Raw genomic sequence first — 27,478 nt, forward strand, 5'->3', positions numbered from 1 at the left:
TCAGGATCTTCTCCATCAACCTACCAACCACTGAAGTAAGACTCACTGGTCTATAATTTCCTGGGCTATCTCTACTCTCTTTCTTGAATAAGGGAACATCTGCAACCCTCCAATCCTCTGGAATCTCTCCTGTCCCCATTGATGATGCAAAGGTCATTGCCAGAGGCTCAGCAATCTCCTCCCTCACCTCCCACAGTAGCCTGAGGTACATCTCGTCCGGTCCCGGTGACATATCTAACTTGATGCTTTCCAAAAGCTCCAGCACATCCTCTTTCTTGATGTCTGTATGCTCAAGCTTTTCAGTGCACTGTAAGTTATGCCTACAATGGCCAAGGTCCTTTTCCGTAGTGAATACTGAAGTAAAGTACTCATTAAGTATCTCCTCTATCTCCTGTAGTTCCATACACACTTTTCCACTGTCACACGTGATTTGTCCTATTCTCTCACGTCTTATCCTCTTGTAAAAGAGTTTCTTGTAAAAGTGAGGAAGGTGCAGGATAGATGGATTACAAAAACAAAGAAATACTCAAATGGCAAAATAATGCAACAGTGGCTGACAAGGGAAGTCAAAGCTAATGTAAAAGCAAAAGAGAGGGCATACAACAAAGCAATAATTAGCTGGAAGATGGAAGATTGGGAAGCTTTTAAAAACCTACAGAAAACAACTAAAAGAATCATTAGAAGGGAAAAGATGAAATATGAAAGCAAGCTAGCAAACAATATTAAGGTGGATAAAAAAGCTTTATCAAGTTTATAAAAAAATAAAAGAGATGAGAGTGGATATAGGGCCACTAGAAAATGAGGCAGGAGAAATAATAATGGGGAACAAGTAGATGGCTGATGAACTAAATGAGTATTTTGCATTAGTCTTCACTGTGGAAGACATTAGCAGTGTACCAGGTATTGAAGGGTGTGAGGGAAGAGAAGTGAGTGCAGTAAAGGTACATAAGTCACCTGGGCCAGATGAACTGCACCCTAGGGTTCTGAAAGAGGTAGCGGTAGGGATTGTGGAAGCATTGGCAAAGATATTTTTGAAATTATTGGACTCTGGCATGGTGCCAAAAGACTGGAAAATTTCAAATATCACTCCACTCTTTAAGAAAGGAGGAACGCAGAGGAAAGGAAATTATAGACCAGTTAGCCTGACCTCAGTGGTGGGAAGATGTTGAAGTCAATTGTTAAGGATGAGGTGATGGAGTACTTGGTGACACAGGGCAAGATAGGACAAAGTCTTCTGGGAAAATTTTGCCTGACAAATCTGTTGGAATTCTTTGAGGAGATTACAAGTAGTATAGATAAAGGGGATGCAGTGGATGTTGTATATTTGGATTTTCAGAAGACCTTTGACAAGGTGCCACACATGAGGTTGCTTACCAAGGTAAGAGCCCATGGTACTACAGGAAGGTTACTTGCATGGTTAGCATATTGGCTGATTGGTAGGAGGCGGAGAATGGAAATAAAAGGATCCTTTTCTGGTTGACAACCAGTGAGTTGTGGTGTTCCGCAGTGGTCGATATTGGGACTGGTTTTTATGCTGTATATCACTGATTTAGCTGATGGAATAGTTGGCTTTGTTGCCAAGTTTGCAGATGATACAACGATTGGCGGAAGGGCAGATAGTGTTGTGGAAACAGGTAAGCTGCAGAAGGACTTAGACAGATTATGAGAATGGGCAAGAAGAGTGGCACACAAAATACAATGTTGGAAAATGCATGGTCATGCACTTTGGTAGAAGAAATAAATGTGCGGGCTATTTTCTAAATGGGGAGGTAATTCAAACATCTGAGATGCAGAGGGACTAGGGAGTCCTTGTGCAGAACACCCTAAATGTTAACTTGCAGGTAGAGTCAGTCAGTGGTGAGGAAGGCAAATGCAATGTTGGCATTCGTTTCAAGAAGTCTAGAATACAAGAGCAGGGATGTGATGCTGAGGCTTTATAAGGCACTGGTGAGGCCTCACCTTGAGTATTGTGAACAGTTTGGGCTCCTCATCGAAGAAAAGATGTCGTGGCATTGGAGAGGAGGTTCACAAAGATGTTTTCGGGAATGAAATAATTATCATATGAGGAATGTTTGATGGCTCTGGGCCTGTACTCGCTGGAATTCAGAAGGATGAGGTGGGATATGTCTGCTCCTCTGCCTTATGGTCTTATTAAGGCAGGTATGGGGTTGTGTGGGAACTGGGATCATCCATGATGGAATGGCAGAGCAGAGATGATGGACCAAATGACCTAATTCTGTTCCTATGTCTTATAGTCTTATGACCTTGCACATTATCTTTTACCTTGTACTACCCCAATGCACTGTGCAATAATTTGATCTGTATGAACTATATGCAAGACAAGCTTTTCCCTGTATCTCAGTACATGTGACAGTAATAAACTAATTTCAAATTCTTTCTGTTCAAGATGTTTATTTGACAGTGTCACTGTAGTTACTTGGATGAAAAGGGACATCACGTAATTATTATATTGACTTGGGGAGTCATCATAAGTGACCAAACACAATTAGATCTGTATGGAGTGACAATCACTGCCTGTTTATTGCCTTTTATAGATGCTGCCTGACTTGTTGAGTTCTTCAACAGTTTGTGTATATTGCTCGAGATTTCCAGCATTTACAGAATCCTTTGAGCAACACACACAAAATGCTAGAGGAACTCAGAAGGTCAGGCAGCATCTATGGAGGGAAATGAACAGTTGATGTTTTGGGCCGATCTCTTTCACTGGATCTGGAAAGTAAGGGGAAAGAAGCCAGAATAAGGGGGGGGGGGGCGGAGTACAAGCTAGCAGGTGATGGGTGAAGCCAGGTGTAAGGTAAAGTGTGTGGATGGTGGAGAGGGAATGAAGTAGGAAGCCAGGAGGGGATAGGTGGAAGAGGAAGATTGAAGAAATATCTGATATCAGTGGAGCATGGAGGAAAGGGAAGGAGGAGCAGCATCAAAGGGAAGTGGTGGACTAATGAGGAGAGGAGAAAGGGTGAGAGGTGAACCAGAAAAGGGGAATGTAATAAGAGAGAACGGGGAAGGGGAGATTTTTATGTACAATTTTCTGGATGAATTTCTGATTGTTTTATTTTTATTTAGTGATACAGCATCAGAGGGATCAGATTTACTGGAATCATTCCAGGGATGGTGGACTGGAGAAACCGAGGGTTCTCTTCTTGGAATAGAAGAGGTTAAGTTCGGATTTGATAGAAGCAATTAGCAGATAGAGGTGATAGTCAAATCTGTTCCCAATGGCAAAGAGTTAAAAAACCAACAGACATAAAATTAATGTGATTAGCAGAAGAATGGAAAATGACAAGAGGAAACACACTTTTCCCACAGTAGATGCTTCTTGTTTGGAATGCCAATGGTTGGGGTGGTTCAGATTCAGTTGTGGCACTCGGAAGGGAACTGGATGTATATATGAAAGAAAGGAATTACACGGCTGTGGGAAGAGAGCATGACAGTGAAAGTAGCCTGAATGGCAGCTCGTGTAATAGAGCTAGTGCAGTTGTACAAGACATGGATGAGGATGCACCTGGATTATTGTGTACACTTCTGCTCAGTGTGTTTATAAGAAAGATGTTATTACATTGGATAGTGTGGAAAGAAAATTTACAATGATGTTGCCAGGTCCTGAGCACCTGAATTACAGGGTGCGGTTGGGCAGGCGAGGACTTTATTCCTTGGAACATAGGAGACTGAAGGGCATATAAAAGCATGACAGGCATACATAGGGCAAATGCAGTTTTTTTTCCAAAAATAAATCAAAGGACTTGGAATTAAGCAGAGAGAAGAGAGAGGAGAAAGATCTAAAAGTGACCTAAGGGGCAACGTCTGCATACAGACAGTTGTGCATACATGGAACAAGATGCCAGAGAAAGCAGTTGAGGCAGGTGCAGTAATGCTATTTAAAATATATTTGGATAAATATGTACGTGAATAGGAAAGCACTAGAGGTTACAGAACAAACACAAGCAACACACATAAAAATTGCTGGTGAACGCAGCAGGCCAGGCAGCATCTCTAGGAAGAGGTACAGTCGACGTTTCAGGCCGAGACCCTTCGTCAGGACTAACTGAAGGAAGAGTGAGTAAGGGATTTGAAAGTTGGAGGGGGAGGGGGAGATCCAAAATGATAGGAGAAGACAGGAGGGGGAGGGATGGAGCCAAGAGCTGGACAGGTGATAGGCAAAAGGGATATGAGAGGATCATGGGACAGGAGGCCCAGGGAGAAGGAAAAGGGGGAGGGGGGGAAAACCCAGAGGATGGGCAAGGGGTATAGTCAGAGGGACAGAGGGAGAAAAAGGAAAGAGAGAAAAAGAATTAATAATAATAAAGAAATAAATAAATAACGGATGGGGTACAAAGGGGAGGTGGGGCATTAACGGAAGTTAGAGAAGTCAGTGTTCATGCCATCAGGTTAGAGGCTATCCAGACGGAATATAAGGTGTTGTTCCTCCAACCTGAGTGTGGCTTCATCTTGACAGTAGAGGAAGCCGTGGATAGACATATCAGAATAGGAATGCGACGTGGAAGTAAAATGTGTGGCCACTGGGAGATCTGCTTTCTCTGGTGGACAGAGCGTAGGTGTTCAGCAAAATGGTCTCCCAGTCTGCGCTGCGTCTCGCCAATATATAGAAGGCCGCATCGGGAGCTCTGGAGGCAGTATATCACCTCAGCTGACTCACAGGTGAAGTGTCGCCTCACCTGGAAGGACTGTCTGGGGCCCTGAATGGTGGTGAGGGAGGAAGTGTAAGGGCAGGTGTAGCACTTGTTCTGCTTACGCGGATAAGTGCCGGGACGGAGATCAGTGGAGAGGGATGGGGGGGGGGATGAATGGACAAGGGAGTCGCGTAGGGAGCAATCCCTGCGGAAAGCAGAGGGGGGGAGGGAAAGATGTGCTTAGTGGTGGGATCCCGTTGGAGGTGGCGGAAGTTACGGAGAATTATATGTTGGACCCAGAGGCTGGTGGGGTGGTAGGTGAGGACAAGGGGAACCCTATTCGTAGTGGGGTGGCGGGAGGATGTGGTGAGAGCAGATGTGCGTGAAATAGCAAAGATGTGATTGAGAGCAGAATTGATGGTGGAGGAAGGGAAGCCCCTCTCTTTAAAAAAGGAGGACATTTCCTTTGTCCTGAAATGAAAAGCCTCATCCTGAGAGCAGATGCGGCAGAGCTGTACCTCTGAATATACCCCTTGCCCATCCTCTGGGCTTCCCCCTCCCCTTTCTTTCTCCCTAGGCCTCCCGTCCCATGACCCTCTCATATCCCTTTTGCCAATCAACTGTCCAGCTCTTGGCTCCATCCGTCCCCCTCCTGTCTTCTCCTATCATTTTGGATATCCCCCTCCCCTCCCACTTTCAAATCTGTTACTAGCTCTTCTTTCAGTTAGTCCTGACGAAGGGTCTCGGCCCGAAACGTCGACCGTACCTCTTCCTAGAGATCCTGCCTGGCCTGCTGTGTTCACCAGCAATTTTTATGTGTGTTGCTTGAAATTCCAGCATCTGCAGATTTCCTCATGCAAGCAAATTGGACTAGTTTAGGCTTGGATGAGTTAAAGTTTTGAAGATTAAAGGAGCTTTGTCACATGTACATTGAAACATACAGTGAAATGTGCCATGTGCATCAAAGCAAATCAGTGAGGATTGTGCTGGGCAGCCCACAAGTGTCACCGCACTTCTGACGGCAACGCAGCATCCCCACAACTCAATTACCCTAAATGTACATCTTCGGAATTTGCGAGGAAACTGGAGCACTCAAAGGAAACCCACGCAGTCGCCAGGTGAACATACAAACTCCTTACAGACAGCAGTGGGAATTGAACCTCGATCTTATCTGAAGGGCATGTTACCATGCTTTATTATTATATTACTTTATGATTCTAACCTTTCTGTAAACTCTATGGTATCTTACCTCTTAGCAAAAGGATAAATCCTGAAACAGGGTGAGATATCCCTTTACTATCTTCTCAATTATGCATGGAAAAAGATACCTGTGCCCAACTTCCAAAAGAATAGATAATTATCCAGAATATTATTTAATTCACTCACATACTGTACTCACACCTGACTGCCTTCTTTCCTTCAGATTGACCTCTGAGAACTAAATATATATTTATGATGTAGATTCAGTTCTGTTTTTGATTTCCAGATAAATTGGCGGAGGAGATTTGCATAGTTGTTGGTTCCTCAGAACATGAAGAGTGGTTCATAGACTCCCATTTACGTTCTTTACTTTCTCTCAGTTTTCAGGGAACCCTACACCGTACGGGTGGAGGATCAAAGGTCAATGCGTGGAAGCGTGGCTGTCTTCAAGTGCCTCATTCCTCCTTCGGTGCAGGAGTATGTTAGCGTTGTGTCGTGGGAAAGAGATACAGTCTCAATCATCCCAGGTAGGAAAATGAGAAAGGCTGGTGCCTTGTGTTACTTCAGATATTTCAACCTGATGAGATGGTAATGTGATATTTAATTGTGCCAGTATCATCTATTTCTTGAATGTGTATCCGTAAATCTAAGTGGACGCTCTACCACCTGTTCATTTGATTTCATTTATATGATGTCGGTGCTTTACTGAAACAGTGAAATGCAGCACTTGAATGTCTCTGACATCTTCTCATATACTGTGCTAATGATTGGCCTTTGGAAAAGACTTGAAGAATTGCTTAGCTGTTTAACTTGGTGTGGAGTTCCTGCACAACCTCAAGTTGTGTGTTTTTCAGATGCAAATTTTCCATGATTACTCTTGGTGATTGTAAGCCCATATGTTGACCTTTGTCAACTATGTCCTGCCAATAAGAATTCAGTTTCTTGATGCTTTTGTTCCTTGGGGTTCCTATGATTTTTACAAGGTTATATACAATGAATCGTATGTATACACAAAGCTCATGTACACTGGTGCATGTTAATTGCATATCAATTGGTCAGATAAAGTTATATTGTCATGTAGATAGCCAGGTGAGGATATTTTTACTGCTGACAACAGCCCAAAGAGGTATAAGGTTCTATTACTCAGATATAGATACTACCATCTCTGATATAAGACAAAGGGTAACATCTCTCTTTAAGAAGATGATTGTCAACTCATATTTTGCTCTTCTGTTTTAATTTAAAGAATGTTTTGTTTTCCTGATTTGGTGGGATGTGACTAGAGATCTTCTTGCGTTGAATGCTCCTGTGGTGTTCGTACTTGTTAAGTGCAATCAATCCCCTCATGAAGTAATGTAGTTAACTGAGATGGAAAATTTATTTGGTAACTGCTTGGAAATATCAAGCAGTCTTCAACAGTTCCAGTCCTGAGTGTTTGTTATTCTTGCCAAAAGTCAAGTCAAGGTAAGTTTATTATCAAAGTATGTATATGACTGGAAATAACATGTCCACCTCATTAATAATCAGCACTGGTGCACCTCAAGGATGTGTGCTTATCCCACTGCTCTGTTCTCTCTATATCTGTGACTGTGTGGCTAGGCACAGCTCAAATGCCATCTATAAGTTTGCTGATGATAAAGCCATTGTTGGTAGAATCACAGATGGTGACGAGAGGACATACGAGATATACCAGCTGGTTGAATGGTGTCGCAGCAACAACCTTGCACTCAATGTCAGTAAGACCAAAGAGCTGGTTGTGAAAATAGAGAAATTGCCTTTAAACTCACGAGGGAGCATAGGCCATCAACTTTTTGCTGTTGATGTTTCTATAGCAGGCAATTTCTTTTTTATGAGGTCGAGTTGCTAGCTCAATGCTCAACCCAGCATGGATGGAAAGCAACACACACAATATTGCTGGTGAATGCAGCAGGCCAGGCAGCATGTATAGGAAGAGGTACAGTTAACGTTTCGGGCCAAGACCCTTCGTCAGGACTAACGGAAAGAAGAGATAGTAAGAGATTTGAAGGAGGGAGGGGGAGATCCGAAATGATAGGAGAAGACAGGAGGGGGAGGGATGAAGCTAAGAGCTGGGAAGTTGATTGGCAAAAGGGAAACAAAGCTGGAGACACGGGAGAAAGAAAGGGGGAGGGGAGCACCAGAGGAAGATGCAGAGCAGGCAAAGAATGATTGTGAGAGGGAAAGAGAGAAAAAAGGGGGGCAAATAATAAATGAATAAATAAATAAAATAGGGGATAGGGTAAGAAGGGGAGGAGGGGTATTAGCGGAAGTTAGAGAAGTCGATGTTCGTGCCATCAAGTTGGAGGCTACGCAGATGGAATATAAGGTGTTGTTCCTCCAACCTGAGTGTGGCTTCATCTTGACAGTAGAGGAGGCCGTGGATAGACATATCAGAATGGGAATGGGACGTGGAATTAAAATGTGTGGCCACTGGGAGATCCTGCTTTCTCTGGCGGACAGAACGTAGGTGTTCAGCGAAACGGTCTCCCAATCTGTGTCGGGTCTTACCGATATACAGAAGGCCGCACTGGGAGCACCGGACACAGTATATCACACCAGCCGACTCACAGGTGAAGTGTCGCCTCACCTGGAAGGACTGTCTGGGGCCTCGAATGGTGATGAGAGAGGAAGTGTAAGGGCATGTGTAGCACTTGTTCTGCTTGCAAGGATAAGTGCCAGGAGGGAGATCGGTGGGAAGGGATGGGGGGGATGAATGGACAAGGGAGTCGCGTAGGGAGCAATCCCTGTGGAAAGCAGAAAGGGGGGTGGAGGGAAAGATATGCTTAGTGGTGGGATGCCATTGGAGGTGGTGGAAATTACAGAGAATTATATGTTGGACCTGGAGGCTGGTGGGGTGGTAGGTGAGGACAAGGGGAACCCTATCCTTAGTGGGGTAGTGGGAGGATGGGGTGAGAGCAGATGTGCATGAAATGGGAGAGATGCGTTTGAGGGCAGAGTTGATGGTGGAGGAAAGGAAGACATTCCCTTTGTCCTGGAATGAAAAGCCTCATCCTTAGAGCAGATGTGGTGGAGACAGGGGAATTGCGAGAAGGGGATGGCATTTTTGCAAGTGATAGGGTGGGAAGAGGAATACTCCAGGTAGCTGTGAGAGTTCGTGGGCTTATACTAGACATCAGTAGATAAACTGTCTCCAGAGATAGAGACAGAAAGATCAAGAAAGGGGAAGGAGGTGTCGGAAATGGACTAGGTAAACTTGAGGGCAGGGTGAAAGTTGGAGGCAAAGTTAATGTAGTCAACGAGCTCAGCATGCGTGCAGGAAGCAGCACCAATGCAGTCGTTGATGTAGCAAAGGAAAAGTGGGGGACAGATACAAGTATAGGCTTGGAACATGGATTGTTCCACAAAGCCAACAAAAAGGCAGGCATAGCTGGGACCCATACGGGTTCCCATGGCTACACCTTTAGTTTGGAGGAAGTGGGAGGAGCCAAAGGAGAAATTATTAAGAGTAAGAACTAATCCCGCTAGGCGGAGGAGAGTGGTGGTAGAGCGGAACTGGTTAGGTCTGGAATCCAAAAAGAAGCGGAGAGCTTTGAGACCTTCCTGATGGGGGATGGATGTATATAGGGACTGGACATCAATGGTGAAAATAAAGCGGTGGGGGCCAGGGAACTTAACATCATTGAAAAAATTCAGAGCATGAGAAGTGTCACGAACATAGGTCGGAAGGGATTGAACAAGGGGGGATAAAACCGTGTCGAGGTATGCAGAAACGAGTTCGGTGGAGCAGGAGCAAGCTGAGACAATAGATCTGCCAGGACAGGCAGGTTTGTGGATCTTGGGTAGGAGGTAGAAACGGGAAGTGCCAGGTGTGGGAACTATAAGGTTGGTAGCAGTGGATGGGAGATCCCCTGAGCGGATAAAGTTGGTGATGGTATGGGAGCCAATGGCCTGGTGCTCCTTAGTGGGGCCACGATCGAGGGGTAAATACGAGGAGGTATCCGCGAGTTGTCGCTGTGCCTCGCCAAGGTACAGGTCAGTCCACCAGACTGCAACAGCGCCGCCCCCCCCCCCCCCAAATCAGCGTGCACGGGCGGGAGCCAGCTGGATTCAAACTGGGGACCTTCTGCCCCGAAGTTCATTATTACTATCAGGTAGGAGGTGCCGAAACCTGAAGGCACACACTTAGCGGTTCAGGAACAACCTCTTTCCCTCTGCCATCCGATTTCCAAATGGACATTGAACCCATGAACACTACCTCACTACTTTTTTTATTCCATTTTTTTGCATTACTTATTTAATGGAACTATTTAATATATGTATCTTCTCTTCGGTTGTCCATCGAAATCCAATGACGACGTCCACTCCTTTAACGTGAGATCTTTGATGACTATACAGTCCTATCCTGGACCCACAAGCTCTGTTACAGGTGGGACATGTATATGTGGTAGTGGTGGCAACCATGGCTGCATTTCTCCTGGCTCTCTTCTGCTGTCTTCTGGTTGTTCTTTCCATCTCCAGAATACAAACCCCGTCCCTACACAACTGTAGCCATGTGGTACGGTCAGCAGCAACATCCTCCAGGTCCTCGGGTCCGATCTTGCACTTCCTTAAAACATTCTTCATCTGATCCTTATAGCGCTTCTTCGGCCCTCCAGCTGAGCGTCGACCATGATGTAGCTGGCCACTTAACACTCTGCGGGGTAGCTGACATGGGGGCATCCTTATCACATGCCCTAACCACTGCAGCTGACGCTGAGTGATCGTGGCCTCAATACTCCTGCATTTGGTCTTTACAAGTATTTCAGTGTGAGGCACCCGCTCACGCAAGGTAATTCCCAGGATGTGCTGGAGGCAGCTTATGTGGAAGTGCTCCAAGGACTTGATGTGAGGGCTGTAGGTTACCCAAGCTTCACAGCTATAAAGGAGGGTGGTAACACAGACCTTTGTGGAGGGACGAAGGCTCCTGTTCTGAAAGATTCTACGCTGAAGTCTCCCAAAGGCAGCTGATGCCTGTTTAATATGGCTCTGGATGTCATTGTCAATGCCGCTATCCTCAGAGAGAATGCTCCCCAGATATTTGAAAGATGGCACTACTGACAGCTTCTCATCACCAACAGTGAAGGCAGGTAGAGTGGGTGGGACACTGGTACTCCATTGGCAAACCACTTCTGTCTTGGTGGTATTGACAGTCAGCCCCATCCTGCTGTACGCTCTCACTGCCACAGCAAGGACAGTCTGAAGATCCTCCAGAGTATGGGCCACAAGAGCACAGTCGTCTGCATACTGCAGCTCCAGGACCTGCTCTCTACGGAGTTTGGTGGTTGCGTGGACCCTCCTGATGTCAAAGAGGTTGTCATCTAATCTGACGTCCACTGCCACACCGCTGCTGTCTTCAATCTCATTGTGGAGAAGCTTGGTGACACACAATAGGAAGATGTTAAAGAGCACTGGCACTAGCACACACTAACGGCTATAATATATATATATTCATACTGTAATTCACAGTTTTTTTCGAAATCATCATGTATTGCAATGTACTGCTGCCGCAAAGTTAGCAAATTTCATGACATATGCTGGTGATATTAAACCTGATTCTGATTCTGTCACCCTATATTACTTTGAGATAAATTTTCTTGCAGGTATTTACAGAAAAATAGAGAAATACAATAAAATATATGAAATACTGCACATTAATAAAGACTGAAAAACCAATGTGTAAAAGAGGGCAAATTGTGGAAATAAATAAATTAATGCCGAGACATGAGTTGTCGAGTCTTTGAAAGAGAGTCCATAGGTTGTGAAGTCAGTTGAGTGTTGTGGAAACAGCTACATAAAATGCGAGGTGGGAAACAAAATGTACCTGTGGAGAGGAAGTCAAGATTGGCGTGACCCAGATGCAGTAGATCTGGAGACAAAGGTGGCTTTGAAGTGAGAGCTGCAAGAGTTGTCCAATTCACCCTGAAGGCATGGTCATGTTGCAACATGACTGGGCCTTTTAATGGCTATCACTTTTCATCCAGCAGTCATGGATTCTGTGTAGTCTTAATGGCTTGCACCCAGGTAGACTTTAGATTGTCAAGGGAACTATATCCTACATTGTTCAACCTTGGTGTTCAAAGCTTTGAAGACTATTTGAAGCAATTCTTCTGTAGTGAAACCTACTTAATTAAATAACACCTTTTAACAAAGCAATTTAGCAATTTTCTATCTAAATGTCTTTCCCAATTGCCTGCTGATAAACCAATCTGTTATGAAGTGCAGCAGTGGAGACTCTTGTTAATGAATTGGTACTAACAATATTCCAACCATCGTTACATGTGAGCACTTACCTTTTGATTATCACATCTCCGTTAACAGCAATAGGCTGCAACACCATGCATTTACATATTCTTCAAGGAAGGAAACCCCCTTTCCTTACTTGACTCAATCTACACGTGACTCCAGATCCCACTAATGCGGTTCACAACCAGTCCCTATGAGATTGGCCGCTCACATCCCAACAGTGGGTACTCACACGTGGACAACACACCTCAAGATGCTTCAAAAAGCCATAATTTGTGAAGTCAATAATGGATGCCAGAACTTACATTGAAACGTAGCATTTTTATTTGGTATTGGAAGCGATCTTGGGAACAGGTTGGTGTAGGTGTTACAGTTTTTGAATTGTCAGAGATGGAGAACCAGAATATTTCACCTGGGACAATTGCATTATATAGGGCTACAGGAAGGGAGGGTAAGATGGACAAGTGTCAGAGGAAAATGTTTAGAAGGACTCCATTCTTTAATAGCAGTATCTGTTGTCAAAGTGTGCAACAGAACATTTCCCAAAATAGATTTTTATTCCAGTTTGAAAACATTTTAAGATTAAAACCATCAACACGGGGCATTAGGGCATTTGGGAAGTGTGAGATGATGAAGAGTCATTAAGAGGGAAATTTGGCTTTGGAAGAGTCTGAAATCACTGACATTTGCGACTTGCGGACTGCATTATTGCATTCATTTAAATAATTGGGATCTTCTTTACTGATGCAAGGGACATGAGGATTGCAATTCTCTTTTTAAATGTGTTGTTCATTAATTGGATGTTTGTTGAAGTTTTGTATTTTGATTTATTTTCTAAAAATAGGAACATCAAGAAAATTATTTAAAAAATTTATTGTCTTTGAAGACATTGTCATTAATTTGGTTTAATGAATCCAGTTAGTGATGGGGACTGACCTCATTTTTTATGTTTCATTTTCTACCATGATGAAATGGAGATCTGTATTTGATTTGAAAGAGAGAAAGATTTTGGCAAGTTTGGCTTTTGTCTTGCAGAAGTTTGCTTTCTGTGATTCTCATGTTCACTTTCACAGAAATACCAACATCAATCCAATCCTGTTCTTGACTTTTTAAAACTACATGCATGATTCTGTTTACTTAGTGGGTGACCTTTGAATTCTGTGTACTCTTGGTATGCCTGCCGATCAATTATAAGTCTGAGCGTTGTGCTTATTCCGGAGATCAATTTTATGGGAAAATGCGTTGCAATGTTCTGGGAATAAAGTAGGAGAAATGGACAAGAAATTGCCCCACTTGGTGCTAGTAAAGACCCAGTTGGCTGAATAACCTTCTCTGATGCCATAACCAATATCATGATTGTCTAAGGAAGAGGAATGGGAAGGGTGGAGGAGTCCAAAATGGTGATTGACTGAGCAACTGTTGACTTTTGTTTTCTAGAAGAAAAGTAATTAACAAAGATATTTGTATCTTATTAAAACCAATGTTGCTCAATAAAGGAATTTAATATTTGGATCACTGGTATAGTCTTTTCATACTTGCAGGGGCTTGTATCGTAAGACAATTGACAGGCCAAGTGGCACTTGCTTGGAATGAGTCATAGCTATCTTGCTTATAAAAGATTTCAGTATCTTATTTCCACCTGTCTGACTCTTTCAAAGTAAAGATAATGTTTCATTGAGCTTGTGACCTTACACTCAGTGGGTGTTATTATTTGGGATGGTTTGTTTGTTGGTACTGTGATGGGAAGAAATGGCTGACCCAATGAAGGCTATTTCAGCACAGTGGATTTAACATGGATTTCCACTGTTCTCAGACATAAAGCTGTAAAAATGCCACATAAACTCATTGGACCCATCTCAATATTCTGAATCATTTGGCAACTGGCGACCTTGGGTTTGAATCCATTAAGTGTGATGTTTAAAACATAGAACATAAGACAGTACAGCACAAGAACAGGCCCTTCAGCCCACAATGTTGTGCCAAACCAATTATATTAGTAATCAAATGGCCAACTAAACCAATCCCCTCTGCCTACACAATGTCCACATCTTTCCAATTTACCCACATTCAAATGATTATATAAACATCTCTTAAGTGTCTCTAATGTATCTGCCTCTACCACCACCCCAGGCAGCACATTCCAGGCAACCACCGCTCTGTGTGTTTAAAAGAAAAACAACTAGCATTGTTTCTGCCATTGTAGATAATAAGGTATGTTTGGTAACTCCAGAGAACCAGGCATGTTCAATGCAGTGTTGCTTGCCAGTACATAATGACACTGTGCCTGGTTTTGATGGAACATTGTGTTATACAACACTCATCTTTGGTCACCGACTATTGAAGCATGCATTGTATAAGCAATTGAGCCTGTGATGGATATTTGCTTCCTGGGCTGGGGGCTTCTTGCTTTTTTGTAAAGCTCAGTGTTCTAAACACAGCAATTCTCACTTGTAAAGATCAAACAGTTGTAAGTTAAAATTCCAACTAATATTCATTGTTTAGGCACTAGTCGTAAATGGGAACCAGTCTTTAGATTTTATGTAAATGGCAAGCAGTAATCAGTTTGAAGTTGAAAAGAGCAGCTTTTCAAACAGGTTATGCGTACCTAGGATCTATGTCTCCAAGAAGCTTTTAGACCATTTGTGCAAAAAAGGTACCTGAAAGAATATCACGTATGGGTGAAGTCACCCAAGTAGCAAAGAAACTATATGAATATAGGGAGAAGTCCAAGCCTTTTAGGAATCATCCAGAAACATCACAAAGAGTGCAGAAACATGGAGCGAACTAGAATCCATTACTCTGCCTTCGATTTCTGCGACGGTGGACTGCTTCGTCTGTGGCTCATGGGTATGTCTTTTTAGCTTATAGCTGTGTTTACCTGTGTACTTGTGTTTTGGAAATACTTTATGTTTTAGAAATGGTTTGGAATTTGTAAGTTTTTTACGGGATAGAAATCTTCTGAGTTTTAAATGTGTTTTAAGAATGTTTGGATTTAAACATGTATCACTGAAAATCAATGAACTCTCTTTAAACGACATTGTAAACTGGAAGTATCTCCTCCTCGGTAGGGAAGGAGGGACTCACCACTCGAATAGTGGGTTTTGGCAGCTAACCTTACCATGGAAAATAATCAGAGAAGTAAACTAGCTTTTAAAGATTGGGTATTTACAGTATTCCCCCCACCCCACCCTTTGGTGAGGATACCCATGGCTACCTACATTGGATAGGGCTTAAAAGTCTTTATTTGAGTTTAGAGCTTTGCGGTCAGCGAACCCAATACCATCACCTTTGCTGGATCAGAACTGTTTGTGGTTGTGATAAACCATGTGCAGGCTTAGTTGATGTCACCATGACAACAATTCATACATAAATTATGTTAATTTGTAGCTGAATACTCTGGCCACTGTTTGTCCAATAATTTTTAAAAATTGACAATAGAACTGATGTAATGCCCAGGTTTCTTGTCCAGATGTGACATTCTAAGTGGTAAATGGGTTTAAAAATGATGTATGGTAAACTGGGGTGTTTGGAGTTTAGAGTTCAAAGTTCAATTCTGGTGCCATCCCTAAGGAGTTTGTATGTTCTCCCTGTGATCACATGGGTTTCCTGCGGTGCTCCATTTACCTTCCACAGTCCAAGGATGTGCTGGTTAGTAGGTAAATTGTCCTGTGATTAGGCTAGGGTTAAATAGGTGGGTTGTTGGTCAGTGCGGCTCATCGGGGTGGAAAGTCCCGTTCCGCACTGTATCTCTAAATAAATAAATAACAGCTCAAAGACTCAGCATTTATGGGGATTGCATGCATTGTAATTTCAAATGTTTCTGGTACGGTTTGGATTCTAAATTTGCTGTATTTGTGGTCTCAAGGATGAGAGAGCATCAGGAAAATGATAAACACTGCTATTTTATTTATTTTTTTAGCATGTTGTTCCATTCTGTGTCAATGATGCAGAGCGGTTGGTTGGAAAAAGACATCTGTAGCTTTGAGTGTTATTGTGATCCTGCCAGAAAGAGGAAATGTGACAGCGGGACCAAATAGTGAATTAAACATTAGTTTTACATCTGTGCTATAAATAAAGCTACAAACCACAATCACACATCTGGGATTTTGGATTCAGTCACAAAGTAATGAAATTTGATTGGCTGCAGAGCCTCGTCTGAGGATACAAGGTTTGACTTCTCATTGAATATTGTCATGGTGATGAGTTTATAGAATCTCTGGAGGTGGCCATTTTGCCCATAGGACCTGTGTTGGCTCTGAGAAAGAGCTGGCAAATTAGTATCACTTCCTTGTTCTTTCTCTACATTCCAGCACATTCCCCACACCATTGAATACTTTTTTTTACCCCAGTTTCCTTTAGAAAACACAAGAGATTCTGCAGATGCTGTAAATCTAGACTAGCACACACAAAATGCTGGAGGAACTCAGCAGTTCAGGCAGCATCTATAGAGAGGAATCAAACGTTGACAATTTGGGCTGACCATTCATCAGGACTAGAAATGAAGGGGGAAGAAGCCAGAATAAGGATTAAGGGGTGAGAGGAAGGAGCACAAGTTAGAAGTTGATAGGTGAAGTAGGGGAAGGTAGGTAGGTGGGGATGGAGGATGAAGTGAGAAGCTGGGAGGTGATAGGTGAAACCCAGTGAGGGGAAGGTAGGTAGATGGGGATGGAGGATGAAGTGAGAAGCTGTGACTTCATAGGTGGAAGAAATAGGGAGCTGAAAAAGAAGGAATCTGATATGAGGGAAGAGTGGATCATGGAAAGGTGATAGGCAGATGAGAAGAGAAGGCATAGGAGAGGAGCCAGAATGGGGAATGGAAATGGAGAAGAGGGATGGAGGGAGGAGAATCTTTTGAAAAGTTGCTGTTGAATCTGCTTGCATTCATCATTGCCTTCCAGATGCATTAGGTACACATCTGCTTTTTAATCTTTCTGGTTGTTTTGCCAATGTACACCTTGTGGTTGTTGACCCCCTTTCAACTGAAAACAGTCTATAGATTAGAGCACACGTCTCTGAGGTGGAAGCAAGGAAGATCGGAAATGAATGTGAATGGCACCCTCTGCTGCTTCAGTTGGTTGGGATTGTGCCTGAGGAGGATGCCTTAGAACAGTCTGTCAGGAAAATAAGAAAACGTTAAGGCCCAACCATATCACTGTAATGATCTATGAGCTTGCATTTCAGCACATTGAGTTTAGACAGGATGATTAATGACATAGACCAAAGGTGAAGTCTATCAGTTGCCTGGCCTATTTTCACTTTGGCAAGAGAGTGGGCATGTGTGTCCATTATTGCTTAATTAATTACCCACAAACTTAGAAGAATGGTGCTTGTGAGTACCCAGAGTGCAGTCGTTAAAAAAAGGCAGGTTACAACTTGCTCTTACTGGCACTGAGACCTGGTGCTTAATGATCTGTTATTCCTAACTCTCTTGTCTTGGCTTCTCCTTTAACCCTTGAGAGCCCTGTAGCTTTGTATTAACAAGTAATGAGAATGCTATTTATTTGATTTGTTCCCAGTGCAACTGGCAGGGTAGTGGATCAGTTTTTACAACAGGAGACTGGTAAATCAGTGATTTCAACTGATCCAGAGTAATGAGAGCCTAACGATCAGAGCAGACCTGGTGGCCCAAAGTGCCTGTTACCACACTGCATAACTATATGTCTTGAACTCATTAAGTCCCTCATGTTTGCTGGAGTAACAGGGTGGCATGGTACTGCATCGGATTGATTGAGAGAATGAGATAAGTGCACAGGAGGCCTGTTGATCGTGTGGTGAATCAATTGGGCCTCTTATAAGGCTCTCTATTTTTGAGCGGGTTTTTGAGTGTGCATGCTTTCATCTTAGTGGGTCCAGTTTGTTGCTCCTACACTGTAAGTCTCCTAGCATGCAGAACAGACTGGAGAACTTGACTAGTGAGGAGTTATGGGTGGAACTGAGAAATAAGAAAGGTATGACCACGTCAATGGGGCTATATTATAGACCATGCAACAGTCCTGTGATTTAGAGGAACAAATTTGTAGAGAGATCACAGACTATTACAAGAAACATAAGGTTGTTATAGTAGGTGATTTTAATTTTCCACATACTGACTGGGACTTGCATTCTGTAAAACCACTACATGGGATACAGTTTGTCAAATCTGTTCAGGAAAGTTTTCTTAATCAGTAAATAGAGGCGGTACTTGATCTGCTATGAGGGAATGAGACAGGGTAGGTGAAAGAAGTTTGTGTAGGGAACACTTTGCATCTAGTGACCACAATGCCATTAGTTTCAAGATGATTATGGAAAAAGATAGGTCTGGTCTGTGGGTTGAGATTCTAAACTGGAGAAAGGCCAAATTTGATGGTATCCAAAAGGATCTGGTAAGTGTGGATTGGGACAGTCTTCTTTATGGCAAAGGTATACTTGGAAAAGTGGAAGGTCTTCAAAAGTGAAATTATTAAGTGAAAAGTTAAAAGCTCCTTATTTGTTAACTCTTTAATATATGGTTTTTTGGATTAGGTGATATTGATTCAGAGGCATAAAACTGGGTGGTTGCGGTTGTTTTATTAAGGGGTGTTACCAAAAAAAAGAACAAACAAAGAAAAAGAAGTCATGGTTGTCTCTTTCTCAGACTAAAGATAAAAACACATGTCAATGATGACAAGTAACCTTTGAAATAGCCAGACTTAGGTGGTGTGACGCCTGCTGGAGAAAAACTGAGAAGCTTCTAGAAAAATACAGAATCGGCTATACTACAATTTCTAGAAAATTTACTGAACAATTACATGTATATTGGTGATTATGTAAAAACTTTAATCAAGCATAGGAAAGTTGAACTACAAGAAAAATAATACAATGCTACACCTTAATCCAACAGGTTAAATCTGGTCATGGGTTAGTCCTAGGAAACATCTTAATGCTGGACAGATGTGGAGTGCAGAGCATTGAATGCATTGTTCCTCAGGAATTGAAGGGTATGTGAAGTAAGGTCCGAGGCATCAAGTGCTGCTGAAGAGCCCCACACACTGAGCAACCTTTCCACCCTACACTTCACTGTGTGTTGGCATACGTAGAAGGAAAATTGTGGACTTAAAATTGGTCCCTGATTTTCCTTCTTATTTTAGTTTTCTCTGAAACAAATGAGTTTGCACACACAATGGCAAGATGACGTGATCCAGTTTGAAAGCAGCTGGTTTTCACTATGAAATTCCTCCCATTATATACCTGCTCCCATTGTTACCAATGACCATTAGGCTTTCCCATTGGCAATGAATCTTAGTTATTTGATTGAAAATTGCAACTTAGATTAACATGCACCTTCCTCAAGAATAAACACAGCCATATGTGTTTATCTGAGAATTGTCTCTCATTGTTTGCCTTACATAATTTTCATGATGTTGACAATTATAATGCAAATTTTCTGCAAGATGTGTCCAAAAGACAGAGGCTTTGGGGAAAATGAAAATTGCGTCTCTGAAGACCGACGCAGCTCAGAACAACCTCATCCTTTCTGTTTATAAAACAAAAACTATCTGATTCCAGTCCCTCCCATTTCTGGCATTTTTTAAGATTCAGTGATAAAATGAGACTTGGAAGGTAATACATGATAAAATTAGAATGACTAATAATTTAAACCACCTTTGAAATTATAAATAAGCCATGTCATTGACGGCTTGGGCTTAAAATATTTGTTACTTTATTTGAGTTGTGGGCATGTGGTATAGGGCATTAAGAAAGGAGTGTTAGCTATCATAAAGAATTTCCTTCTGTAAGACAACCTTTGCAATTAAATGCCAGCAAAGTAATGTGTTCAGATTTTTTTTTACAAATTCACAATTTTTAAAAAATTATTAATTTGCGAAAAATATGCTGGGTGCCAGAAGCATTATATTACTGACATTTTTTTTGATGCATGTAACCTTTCAAATCCTGCAATGATTTGAAAACCAAAGTATTACCAGTGGGCCACCGTTGGCGATGATTACAGAAAGCTCGAGATCATGGTGGCGGTCTGTGATGCAGTCAAGTTCTGAGAAGTGGTTTCTGATTGGCTCACAGCTCTCAAGAACCGGCAGCATATTCCACTGTTTGCGTAAAAAATTACCTTGCATGTCTCCTTTCATCTTCCTTCCCCCTCCCATCTCATCTTAAAGCTATGCCCTCTTTTAATTGACATTTCCACCCTGGGGAAAAAGGATCTGGCTATCAATCCTATCTATACCCCTTCTGATGTTATAAGCCTCTATCACGCCTCCCCTCAGTTTCTGACATTCCAGAGAAAACAATCCAAGTTTGTTCAACCTCTCTTTGTAGCTAATACTCCAGGTAGCATCCTGACATCAATTCTAGATTCCGGATGTTTTCCTGGGATTGCCAAGAAGCAGCGTTTATTAGAATTGTATGCATTATTTCATTGTGTTAAGTCAGGCAATTGACAAAAAACTTTGCACAGGGATCTGGCTGAAATTCCTCCACCGTAATAGCATTAGTAAGTTGTGGACATGCTATGTCAGTGCCAGAAGCGTGGCAACACTTGCAGGCTGCCCCCAGCACATCCTTGGACTGTGTTGGTTGTTGATGCAAATGATGCATTTCACTGTATGTTTCAATGTTTTGATGCACATATGACAAATAAAGTTAATCCTTATCTTTTAAAAGCATTAGCATTCAGAAGTGACCAACTATGTGAGATACATATAGACTACATCTGCTGAATGGCCCATAGTTGGAATGCAGCAGGCCATCGAACCTACTCTGACATTCCTGTGGATAATCTGTATCTCAACTCAATTTACCTTCATTTGACAGATAAAACCTTTACCTAATAAAAGCTTATAAATCGAAATCTTGAACATTTTCATTGTCCCTGCATGTCTAATTATTTAAATGATTTCAATCATTGTGATCAAGTGCTTCATTATTTTGCACTTGTAATTTAAATAATGTGGTCCTTTGATCTGAATTCATCCAATTGAGTAAATGGTCTCCATATATCTATTCTTTTTAAATATCAGTCCTAACCTCGGTTTGCTGGGCTGAAGTGTGTTCTTCAGCTTTGTGCAGCCTATCCTCACAGCTCAATCCTCTTAAGTCCTGCTATTGTGTTGATGAATCTGTGTTATTATTCCTGCCAAGGCCAGTATATCCTTCCATAGTGTTGACCCTGTGTGTACCTAGTGCATAAACTTGAGGCGATCAATTTATTCTCTCAAAGCCCAGGTTCTAACAGGCCAGCTGTTTATCTTTTTGATCGTCCTTAAGTGACTGAATACAAGATAAATATGGACTTGCAACCACCACTCCTCCCCCCCCCCCCCCAGTTGCACATAGAGTTTATTTTTTGCAGGCTATAACCAATTTTCCATCCCTAACACCATCATAAAAGATAAATTATGCCCATGTGTACCTTGGTGACGTGTGTTGGGGTTGAAAAGGGAACGGTCAAGACCCGGCAAGATAATTATGAAATATTTTGTCTCACAGAAGTTACAGATGGCTATTTTTGATTTTATATTTGCAAGAACAATTGTGGAAGATGTAAGGCACAATAATGCAATGGACTGAAACGTTGGGTGTGACTGTCTTTGCAAGACAGACAGACGTTTTTATAATTCCTTGTGACTTATGACTGTTTATTATTCTGTATCTTTAAGAAATTCTTTTTATGTGTCTTTTTATGAGGAAAGTGGGTATAGGTTTTTACAACGCCTTAGTCTGTTTGGTGGTGTTCTGATGAGGGGCCGGTTCTCTCAGTTTAGAGGGATGATTCTTTATCAGAAAACACACAGTATATGATATGTATAAAATATGAAAGTCCAATGATGTTAGTCCCTGTGACAAGGAGGCCCATTGCTGAGCTGTCGCTTTACAAATCCCATGAATGAGTTATATGATTATGAAGACACATAGTCCTCTTTTATTGTCATTTAGTAATGCATGCATTAAGAAATGATACATTATTTCCTTCGGTGTGAGATCACAAAACACAGGACAAATCAAGATGGAAAAAACTGACAAAACCACATAATTATAACATATAGTTACAAACAGTGAAACAATACCATAACTTGATGAAGAAGTCTGTGAGCACAGTAAAGTTCAAAGTTTCTCAAATGCCCCACATCTCACGCAGAAGGAAGAAAGACTCTTCCTGCCATGCCCGACCACAATCTGACTCTGAGTTATCCGAAAACTTCAAGCTCTGATCAGCTCTCCGACACCGAGTACTGAGCGCCATCTCTGTCCGAACGATTCGACCTCCTTCTTGGTCTCCAAAAGCAGGCAAGGCCGGGGATTTTGAAGCCTACCCTCCGAAAGATTCCCGACCACGCAGTAACGGCAGCAGCAAATGGGCATTTCAGAAATTTCTCCAGATGTTCCTCTGTGCTTTCACGTCCATTCTCCATCAAATCAGAATTGTCCACGGCCCCTATTTAACGGATACGATATCATTTTCACCAGACAACTGCGCACGCATAGTGTGCTGCCATCTTCCACTCCCTCCCTCCCTCACTCCCCCCTCACTCCCTCCCTCCCCCCTCACTCCCTCCCTCCCCCCTCACTCCCTCCCTCCCCCCTCACTCCCTCCCCCCTCACTCCCTCCCCCCTCACTCCCTCCCTCACTCCTCCCTCACTCCCCCCTCACTCCCTCCCTCACTCCCCCCCTCACTCCCTCCCTCACTCACTCACTCCCTCCCTCCCTCCCTCCCTCACTCCCTCCCTCACTCCCTCACTCCCTCACTCCCTCACTCCCTCCCTCCCTCACTCCCTCCCTCCCTCCCTCACTCACTCACTCACTCCCTCCCTCCCTCCCTCCCTCACTCCCTCCCTCACTCCCTCCCTCACTCCCTCCCTCACTCCCTCCCTCACTCCCTCACTCCCTCACTCCCTCACTCCCTCACTCCCTCACTCCCTCACTCCCTCACTCCCTCACTCCCTCCCTCCCTCCCTCCCTCACTCCCTCCCTCCCTCACTCCCTCACTCCCTCCCTCCCTCCCTCCCTCACTCCCTCCCTCCCTCCCTCCCTCCCTCCCTCACTCCCTCCCTCCCTCACTCACTCACTCCCTCCCTCACTCACTCACTCCCTCCCTCCCTCTCTCCCTCACTCCCTCCCTCCCTCACTCCCTCACACTCCCTCCCTCTCTCCCTCACACTCCCTCCCTCTCTCCCTCACACTCCCTCCCTCTCTCCCTCACACTCCCTCCCTCACTCCCTCCCTCCCTCCCTCACTCCCTCCCTCCCTCCCTCCCTCACTCCCTCCCTCCCTCCCTCCCTCCCTCCCTCCCTCACTCCCTCCCTCCCTCCCTCACTCCCTCACTCCCTCCCTCCCTCCCTCACTCCCTCACTCCCTCACTCACTCCCTCACTCCCTCACTCCCTCACTCCCTCCCTCACTCACTCACTCACTCACTCATTTTCAACACTGAGTTCTGATGCTGTTAGTGTGTGGAATTGGCTCACCTTCCCAAAGATTAGATGGGTTTCCTTCCTGTGCTCTGATTTCCTATTAAGGCCTCAGTGTGCAGGTTGGCAGGTTGATTGGTTGCTGCAAATTGCCCTGATCAATCACCTGATCAAGGTGAGTGGTAAATTCTGGGACTGGTGGAAATGTGGAAATCAAAGCTTATAAGGAAAATTAGTGTGGAGAATGGAATTGCTCTGTAAGTTGGTATCTACTCAATGGATTAAGTGACCTCCTCAGCATAAAGACTCGCCAATTTATGGTCCTCTCACCAATAGCAATCACTCTAATTGACACCAGGATGTTCCTGTTGCATTAAATGGATTTGGTAACCTTACAAAATTCTTTGTAGTTAGAGAAGTAAGAATTTATGGTACTAAGGGTTGGGTTTAACATAATAGCAATGGTAAAAGATGGACCGAAGGGATATGGGTCAAACACGGGCAATTGGGACTAGCTGGGTGGACACTGATCAACACTGACAATTGTATTATTCAATGGAGATTTGACTCTATTGGCCAAACAAGAGAACCCAGACAGTGAAACCTTCCAACAGAATGAAGAGTGCCGAGGGTGGATAGCCAGTATAAGGAGGAAATGGGGAGTGATGAGACAGGGGTCAGTGGGTGATTTGGCAGACTGAGTGAAGGATGATGAGCATATGGAACCAAATAGGGTGGTATCCATACCTATATTAATGTTTTAGATCAAGAGAGAGTGAATTATGGACAGACTTATTAAGTGTACAAAGATGGACAAGAAAGTATGTTATGAGCAGGACGAAAAGATACAGATAGGTTAAGTGAGTGGATAAAATTTGACCATAAAGTGTAATGTGGGAAGTATGACATTTGCTACTGTGTTCTGAGTGTCTGTGTATATGAAATGCTGAAAGTTTGCATACAGAAGGAGCAAGTAATTAGAAAGATAAATGGAATGCTCTCCTTTATTGCAAAGTGGATATAGTGTGTAAGTGGAGAAGTCAAACTACACGTGTGCAAAGTTTTGGGGAGTTAACACCTGGTTGGCTTTGGTCTCCATACATTATTAGGGATACACTTGCAGCAAAGGCAGTTTAGAGAAGGTTCATTAAGTTGACTCCCGAGAGTTACTGGATTGGGCTGTAGAATTGTTATTTTTCTTGTAGTTTAACTTTCTTATGCTTGCTTGTATTCTTACATAATCGTCTATGTATATGTAATTATTCAGTGAATTTTCCAATAATTATGGTACAGTTGCTTCTGTATTTTTCTAGAAAGTTCTTAGTTTCCAGGAGCAGGTTCCATACTACTTGAATCTGGCTATTTTATAGGTTAATTATTAATGGAATTTTCTTACCTCTACTCTGAGTATAAGACGACCACGACTGCTTTTTTCTTTGTCTTTTTCTTTGTTCTAACGGTGTGACTTTGTTGTTCATTTTCCTTTCTTGTCACACTCAATAAAATGTAAGTAAAAAGTTTTATACGCCGGTCGGTGGTGTTGTGTCATTAGCAGCGGACTTCAAGGCGAGTGGCCACAGGTTTGAATCTGGCCAGCTCCTTGCACACTTTCCATCCATGCTGTGTTGAGCATTGAGCTAGCAACTTGACGTCATTAAAAAAAACAGACAAAAATGCTAACGAAACGACAAGGTTGCCGCCGGATGCACCACAAGGCGTGGAAAGGAACTGCAACACTGAGTTTTATGCCTCATTCTAGACTTCTGAAGAACCTTTGAATCACAGAGGCATCAGGATCCAATAGAGTCTTGTAAGGGAAAGGTTAATTAGATTGGGCCTGTACTGTTTTCTACTTTAGAGTAGAAGCATGAGAGGTGACCTTGGTGAAAATGTGTAAGATTATAAGGGGGATTGACAGAGTATGTAGTGGGTAAATATTTCCCCTTGTGAAAGAGTCTGGAAGTGGAGAAGGAAAAATGGAGAGCCATATGGGTGGGAAAGGTTCAACTGATCTTAAAGTAGGTTAAAAAGTCTGTGCTGTACTGTTCTATATTGTATGTAGGAATGTAGTTTCAGAATATGTCGGGATCCTGGATAGTCTGCTGCCTTCCTGGTGCCAGGGTCCACGATATCTGGGATCGAGTTCTCGGTATTCTCAGGAAGGAGGGTGAGCAGCCGGATGTCGTAGTCCATGTAGGGACCAATGACGTGTATAGGAAGAAGGAGGAGGTCCTGCAAAGAGAGTTTAGGGAGTTAGGTGCAAAGTTGAAAGATAGGACCTCCAGGGTTGCAATCTCAGGATTGCTACCCGTGCCACGTGCTAGTGAGGCTAGAAATAAGAAGATAATGCAGCTAAATACGTGGCTAAGGAGTTGGTGCAGGAGGGAGGGCTTCATGTTTCTGGACAATTGGGCCTTGTTCCAGGGAAGGTAGGACATGTTCCGACGGGACGGGTTGCACCTGAACTGGAGGGGGACTAACATCCTTGCGGGAAAGTTTGCTAGTGCTGCTCCAGGGGTTTTAAACTAGATTTGCAGGGGGAGGGGAACCAGAGTGTTAGACCAGATAGTGAGGGGGAGGAGGATAAAGGTCATGCGAGAACTGCAAGTATAATGCATGGAGTAAACATAGAACATAGAATAGTACAGCACATTACAGGCCCTTCGGCCCACAATGTTGTGCCGACCCTCAAACCCTGCCTCCCATATAACCCCCCACCTTAAACTCCTCCATATACCTGTCTAGTAGTCTCTTAAACTTCGAGTGTATCTGCCTCCACCACTGACTCAGGCAGTGCATTCCACGCACCAACCACTCTCTGAGTTAAAAACCTTCCTCTAATATCCCCCTTGAACTTCCCACCCCTTACCTTAAAGCCATGTCCTCTTGTATTGAGCAGTTGTGCCCTGGGGAAGAGGTGCTGGCTATCCACTCTATCTATTCCTCTTATTATCTTGTACACCTCTATCATGTCTCCTCTCATCCTCCTCCTCTCCAAAGAGTAAAGCCCTAGCTCCCTTAATCTCTGATCATAATGCATACTCTCTAAACCAGGCAGCATCCTGGTAAATCTCCTCTGTACTCTTTCCAATGCTTCCACATCCTTCCTATAGTGAGGTGACCAGAACTGGACACAGTACTCCAGTTGTGGCCTAACCAGAGTTTTACAGAGCTGCATCATTACATCGCGACTCTTAAACTTTATCCCTCGACTTATGAAAGCTAACACCCCATAAGCTTTCTTAACTACCCTATCTACCTGTGAGGCAACTTTCAGGGATCTGTGGACATGTACCCCCAGATCCCTCTGCTCCTCCACACTACCAAGTATCCTACCATTTACTTTGTTCTCTGCCTTGGAGTTTGTCCTTCCAAAGTGTACCACCTCACACTTCTCTGGGTTGAACTCCATCTGCCACTTCTCAGCCCACTTCTGCATCCTATCAATGTCTCTCTGCAATCTTCAACAATCCTCTACTCTATCTACAACACCACCAACCTTTGTGTCTGCAAACTTGCCAACCCACCCCTCTACCTCCACATCCAGGTCGTTAATAAAAATCATGAAAAGTAGAGGTCCCAGAACAGATCCTTGTGGGACACCACTAGTCACAATCCTCCAATCTGAATGTACTCCCTCCACCACGACCCTCTGCCTTCTGCAGGCAAGCCAATTCTGAATTCACCTGGCCAAACTTCCCTGGGTCCCATGCCTTCTGACTTTCTGAATAAGCCTACCGTGTGGAACCTTGTCAAGTGCCTTACTAAAATCCATATAGATTACATCCACTGCACTACCCTCATCTATATGCCTGGTCACCTCCTCAAAGAACTCTGTCTGGCTTGTTAGACATGATCTGCCCTTCACAAAGCCATGCTGACTGTCCCTGATCAGACCTTGATTCTCTAAATACCCATAGATCCTATCTCTAAGAATCTTTTCCAACAGCTTTCCCACCGCAGACGTAAGGCTCACTGGTCTAT

At 43.4% G+C, this 27,478-nt stretch overlaps 1 protein-coding gene across 1 annotated transcript in view; it reads left to right on the plus strand.

The window, feature by feature from the left end:
* dscaml1 (Down syndrome cell adhesion molecule like 1) overlaps positions 1–27,478 on the plus strand; it is a 786,587-nt gene that overhangs the window by 63,175 nt on the left and 695,934 nt on the right. Inside the window, exon 3 of the mRNA XM_063038255.1 lies at positions 6,230–6,376. Within this exon, the coding sequence (XP_062894325.1) occupies positions 6,230–6,376 (147 nt within the window). The remainder of the gene's footprint in view (positions 1–6,229; positions 6,377–27,478) is intronic.

Source organism: Mobula hypostoma, chromosome X2 (assembly GCF_963921235.1).
Source record: "Mobula hypostoma chromosome X2, sMobHyp1.1, whole genome shotgun sequence".
NCBI classification, from domain to species: domain Eukaryota; kingdom Metazoa; phylum Chordata; class Chondrichthyes; order Myliobatiformes; family Myliobatidae; genus Mobula; species Mobula hypostoma.